The sequence below is a fragment of the Triticum dicoccoides genome, chromosome 5B (assembly GCF_002162155.2).
Source record: "Triticum dicoccoides isolate Atlit2015 ecotype Zavitan chromosome 5B, WEW_v2.0, whole genome shotgun sequence".
NCBI classification, from domain to species: domain Eukaryota; kingdom Viridiplantae; phylum Streptophyta; class Magnoliopsida; order Poales; family Poaceae; genus Triticum; species Triticum dicoccoides.
Window position 1 is genome coordinate 24,290,777 of NC_041389.1, and position 5,718 is coordinate 24,296,494.

The 5,718-nt window shown below is 39.3% G+C and overlaps 1 protein-coding gene across 2 annotated transcripts in view; it reads left to right on the forward strand.

Annotated features, from left to right (window-relative positions):
* LOC119307148 (ankyrin-3-like) overlaps positions 1–5,596 on the forward strand; it is an 8,355-nt gene extending 2,759 nt beyond the window's left edge. The window contains exons 5-12 of one of the 2 annotated variants that reach the window (XR_005149172.1): positions 1,314–1,453; positions 1,953–2,036; positions 2,175–2,288; positions 2,589–2,741; positions 3,270–3,371; positions 4,652–4,799; positions 4,916–4,995; positions 5,125–5,596. Coding sequence is in view for 1 of the 2 variants with exons in the window: in XM_037583247.1 (XP_037439144.1) it covers positions 1,314–1,453; positions 1,953–2,036; positions 2,175–2,288; positions 2,589–2,741; positions 3,270–3,371; positions 4,652–4,822; positions 4,916–4,995; positions 5,125–5,146 (866 nt within the window). In the remaining variant the exon portion in view is untranslated. Of the gene's footprint in view, positions 1–1,313; positions 1,454–1,952; positions 2,037–2,174; positions 2,289–2,588; positions 2,742–3,269; positions 3,372–4,651; positions 4,823–4,915; positions 4,996–5,124 lie in introns of both variants that reach the window. The other variant, XM_037583247.1, reaches the window with a different exon arrangement.
* The last annotated feature ends 122 nt before the right edge of the window (positions 5,597–5,718 follow it).

The following is a 5,718-nucleotide window of genomic DNA, read 5'->3' on the forward strand; positions in this document are numbered from 1 at the left end:
GCTAAGGTAACCTAAGATAAACAATTTTCCTACTGATGTAAACCGAACAGTTTTTCTTTTCTTGTTGCTCTAAACTAAAACAACTCTGATCTTATTGGCTTCTCATGTTTATCAGCATCTGCATAAGGGCCAATCTTGTAAAATTTTCTGCTGCTCTCAGATATGCAAAAATGAAAATCCATGTGCCATCATATTGCTACCAGTTTTTGAAGGCAGTATATTTACCACATTTGTCGGTTGATATACTTATATGCCATACCTTATTTTGTTCTAGCGGCCACTGGAACTTGCTAATGCCTGTTTTCTTCTTATATATATGTCATATTTCATTTTGTTCTAGCCATTGAAACTAGTAAATGTCTGTTTACTTATTCTGTTTCTTATCGATGTTATGAATGTCTGTTTCTGAAATATATGTTGTTTATCAGCAGCATACACTAGACCTCAAAGGTATAACAACAAAATATCAAAAAATTGTTAACACTATAATGTTTACTCAGTGAAATGTGAACCAACAAAGTTGCTTCCCCCCTCCAGCAATTGAAACTTGTTACCCAAAAACAGCTGTAGAATTCTACCATGTATACCAGCAGTCGTTATGTCGAAGAGCCTTCCATCGAATGTGGAGATAAATGCTGTGGTGATACATACACTTGAATTTATTTTCCCAAGAGCTAAGCTATCCTAAGATAAAAAAATTGCTGCTGTAAAAGAATAGGTTTCTTGTTACCATAAATTAAAACAACTCTGATCTTATTTGCATCTCATGTTCATCAACATGTGCTGATCAAGTCTTTTTAGGCGTAAATTTTAAACATAGTTGTCATGTTAATTTGGGTTTTTGTGTCTCACAAATCTAAAAATAGTCCATTTACATCATGGTGGTACCAATTTCTTTAGGCATTTTATATACCCTTTTTGTCTGTGGATCTTCTTGCAGGATATCTATTCCATATGCTATTTTGTTCTAGCGAGTGAAACTAGTTTCCTAAAAATGTCTGTTTGCTTAGTATGTTAACTGTCTTATTATGCAAGTCTCTCGGGATAACTATTTGATACTATCTTGTTCTAGCTGTTAGAAATAGTTTCCCCTCAAATGACTGGTTAATTAGTATGACTACGTCTTATGGTAACCGATGATGGTAATCTTTGTTTGCCATATACTTGTTCAGGGAATTGTAGAAACATAGTCATACTAATTAAACAGTCATTTGAGGGGAAACTACTTCTACATGCTGGAACTTTTTTGCCCACAAACGTTTTCATGTACTATTATTAGTGGTATAATTTTTGTTTTCCTTCTTTTTCTCCAGGGCGGTCTGAAATAGTAAAGTTTCTTCTTTCTAAAGGAGCTGATGTTGATGCACTATCAGATCTTGGGACACCACTCACTCTTGCTTCTCTTAGAGGACATGCTAGCATTCTGAAGATCCTTTTGCAGCACAATGCAGATGTACTTTTCAAATCTTTTGTTATGTCATCTTTTAACTCCTGTTCTCTTTTTTGCTGGGTTTTTGCTATGTTGTTCAATTGCACCGCCTGTATTTGAGGCCTTTTTGGGTTGGTGGCTTAGTTATTTACATGTTTGTTTGATATTTGTGCTTGCCGCATTGTTCTTTTCGTGCAACATGGGTCCCATATGTCACCGACTCAAAAAAGTGTGGTAGGCTTCCCTTAGGCTTGGCAAAGTATGACACCCATTTTCATCATCGTCATGCCTAGAAAAAACTATGACAAATATCAGCAACCTTCGCAAACTAGTCAAGCAGGCTCTGCTAATAGCTGTCATGTGTGACCCACACAACAACTCTGAAAAATCACTGGCGACCCACACTATATAAGCTATGCTCGTAGAAAAGAACTATCAACTCAGCTTTTTTTTCCCTTACAAGTTCCATATTTCTCTTGGGTCATATTTTGGCATGAATTTGATTTATTTAACATTTTTCCAGCCCAGCAAGGGTAATGGTGCGTTTGTACCTTTAGACATGGCATTACACAAATCCTTTGTGCCATGTGTGAAGCTATTGGTTCAGGTACTGTATCCTCTGTTTATTAATTAGATTTCAGTAGCAATATAGGATTTCTATAAACTGAAGTTTGATTTAGTTATATCTGTATTAGTGACTAGACAATTGTTTCATGGGCTTGTCTTATATATTTGCATCTGATAGGGTGGGACTAATGTGAACGGTGATAATCATTTGGCAAAGGCTGCAGAGAAGGGCTTAACTGAAGCTATTAAGTGTTTGGTGGAAGCTGGTGCAAACCCAAATGTGATTGACAGGGTGAGAATGCTCTCTTTTTGTCACATATTCTTGTGTCTTGCTTGGCCTTGTAGTTTCAGTATACATGTCTTAAATTGATATGCAACATCCTTACCAGTTATGACGTAAGTACAGCAACATTATGCTAAGTTGCAGTTTTTTGCATAAGCTTGTCGCTGTTTCGCCTTTCCCCCTTTGTGCCATGTATTTTGTTAATTTGGTCAGTTGAGTAATATTGTTTTAAGTTGAGTAATTTGGTCAGTTGCTTATTTCCTAAATGTTGAATATCGCTTTGCTAAAGCTTCGCTTGTTCCTCACCAGTTTGGTAGATTGCCAATAGAGTTGGCTGCTGAGTATGGTACACGAGAAGATGTCGAGATTCTCTTTCCTTTCACCTCTCCCATTTCAACTGTGGCCAATTGGACTGTTGATGGAATCATTAAGCATGTGGAGATGGAAATGAAGCAACTTGAGGTATGTAGTTGTAGCAATTTTGTTGCATGCCCATGGCAATTGTGTCCACCTTAACTCTCTGAACAATGTTGGCATCAAGTAGGCGTTTAACTAAAACTTCATATAACAAGAATCTGAATTTCCCGAAGATTAGTTTCCTATTCCTACTCATCAAAAGCACATGTATTTACTTGCATCTGCATCACGGTTTAAGCTCTGTTCTGAAAACTCATTTTATTGGAATGGTGTTTATTGGATAACTTGTTTTGCTCATATGTCACTGTGCTCAAATTGTAATTCATGAAATCTGTTTTTTTTTTCAAAAATAACGAGGCAGATTCATTTTCTTCAATAGTTCTCTCCATTTCCTGTCTGCTTAGCAAGTGAGAACTGATTTTTTAAATCTTGCATTGATTACAACTATTTCTTGGATTCATTCACTTCACCTTAACATCTTAGTAGAGTAATGATTCTTCCTCGCACGCATCTGACCTACCAAGTTGAATATGTATATAAGAGGTCTGACTCAAGTTATTGTGAGTTGTCCAGGATGGTAGTTTTGTGAAAAAGAAGATGTCCGACTTAAAACAACAAGGGGATGAAGCATTTAAGAAGCAGGATTATCAAAATGCTTCAGTGTTCTACACACAGGTATGTTGTCAGGCTATTTTTTTCTTTCTAGACTGGAGGTACAGCCATGAAACATGTTGCTCCATTACAATTTGGCTGATCCATATTATTAAAAATGATTGACCTTGGCAATGTGTAAAAATGACCTGTTAGCTTGTAATGCTATCACATGAACTTGTTGAAAGACTAGTTACTGGTGTGTGCATCTTGTCACAATATGGAGCATTAATTTCATTCCTAGAGCTAGTGGTAACAAACAAGTGAGTTTTTACAGTACCCTGGTACTCCCGAGGGAGAGGTGGTACTCCCGAGGGAGAGGTGGGAGTACCAGATAAATGCAGCCATCCATCTATAGGGGTATTTTAGATATTTTCTCTTGGCTAATTAGTTTTGGTTTTTATTCCAACTGAATCAACTGCATCTGGCCGCCGCGATCGCACTGTTTGTTCCCCCTTCGTGGTAGCGGCTGGAGACTTTGTTCTCCTCATCGCTGCACCCTCGTGAGATGTATCGATTTGAACAATTTAATCAAGAAATATTAGTAGCCATCCGTGAATTCCTGTTAATTGCAGATTAATTGAACTATGGCGCTGCAGGAGGACTGCGCTCCTCCCCATATACCAGTGATGGGCAAGTGTCCCGTACGGCAGAGTCATCCCTGACGAATTCGCGTAGGCGCAGCCATTGGCGGCGGCCATTGACATGCTCATCACGGGTGTTCAGAACCTGGATTTTGAACTGCTGTGGCATACTCCTAATCACCTTGGTGGTGATGACCGTGCGATCATCATGCCCCGCCACACATGATCATCCTATATGTTTTGGGATTTTACGACATTGATTTGGGATTAGGGTTCATCGGAAAATTATGTTTGAAGTATGCCTTCACATGCTTACGAGCAAGTCTTACTAAATTGGCATCTCATTCTATTTAGTATTTCTATATAATAATTAATATAAGATTGAGAAATAAATAAACCGCCCATTGATTACAGTTTTGCCCCTAACATCAAGGTAATCCATATTTTTTTGAGGTGGCACTCCCTAGGATTATATTGGAGTACCATGTAAATTTAGCCGTTAGATTAAGATGGATGGATGGCTCACATTTATTTAGGGGTACTGTAAAAGAGCTCACAAACAATGGGGAATTTCAGGTGGGAGATGCTTTTCTATCACAGTTTTCGTTTCTTGGTCATTGTACCAAAGGACAAATGACAAATGATTGGTCGTGTAAAGTGATCCAAGCATTTCTGGAATGTGGCAACTAAAGCAAGTTTTCACCGTTTCGTCTGGTGTAGGCACTGAAGATGGATAACTTCGACGCCAAGCTGTTATCAAACAGGAGCCTCTGCTTGCTTCGCATGGGTGAAGGGCGAAGGGCTTCTGAGGATGCCGCTGAATGCACAAAGCTGCGCCCGAAGTGGGCAAAGGCGCACTACCGGAAAGGTGCAGCTCTAATGTTCATGAAGGTGCATGCAGTGGGAGGGTTGAAACTGACGATTTCGTTGCTGCTTTCACATGTGTCATGTCATTTGATTCCACCATGCTCTTGCATTGCGCAGGAGTATGATGCTGCGTATTCCTCACTGTCGCGGGCTCTGGAGTTGGACCCGGAAAGCGAAGAGATCGAGAAACTATTCTGGTAAGGAATCCATCTTCCATCTTGTGCTTTTTTGAGGTTAACATTCCTAGCTGCTGCAGATTCTTGTTGTTGCTGTAACCGGTAGAATCTGTTCCTTGCTTAAATGTTTTGGTCAACCAAATTTTGCAGGGAGGCGATGGAGCTGAAGTGATCATCGTGCAACTGCGGAGGGAAGCTCAGGCAGAATGGGAGCTCTTTCGTGTGTGTGTGTGTTCTCAGACAAAATACTGGACTTCAAATTATGGCGCCTTTCTGTGCGTGATTCATGGAGGACCGTTGCAGATGCTTTAGATCAAACCATGTTGCTGGCTACTTATTTTGAGTTCTCTGAAACATGCATCCTGTTAGTATGTGGAAGTGTAGCAGCAGTGGATGATGAAATTCCTAACTGTGCTAGAGTGAAATATTCTCTGAAACTTGCATCCTGTTAGTATATTCAGACCTTACTGTGTTCCGTTATCTTTTGATAGTGGAATCCGATCTATTAGGATCGCATGGAAAACATTCAGACCTTATTGCGACAAGCTGAAAGTTGTATGGCAGATGCTAGTTAAGTAGCTTGTTGTACAGGGTTAACTGGAACAAGAATCAATAGCCATCATGTTGCAGTTTGGTAGCATACTATTACCTGGGCATCCCTAAAATCTTGTGTTAGTGGTCTTGAACTCTTGATGTATTCATCATGGCCAGTTCAAGGCTGAAGCATATTCTGGCCATCTTGTG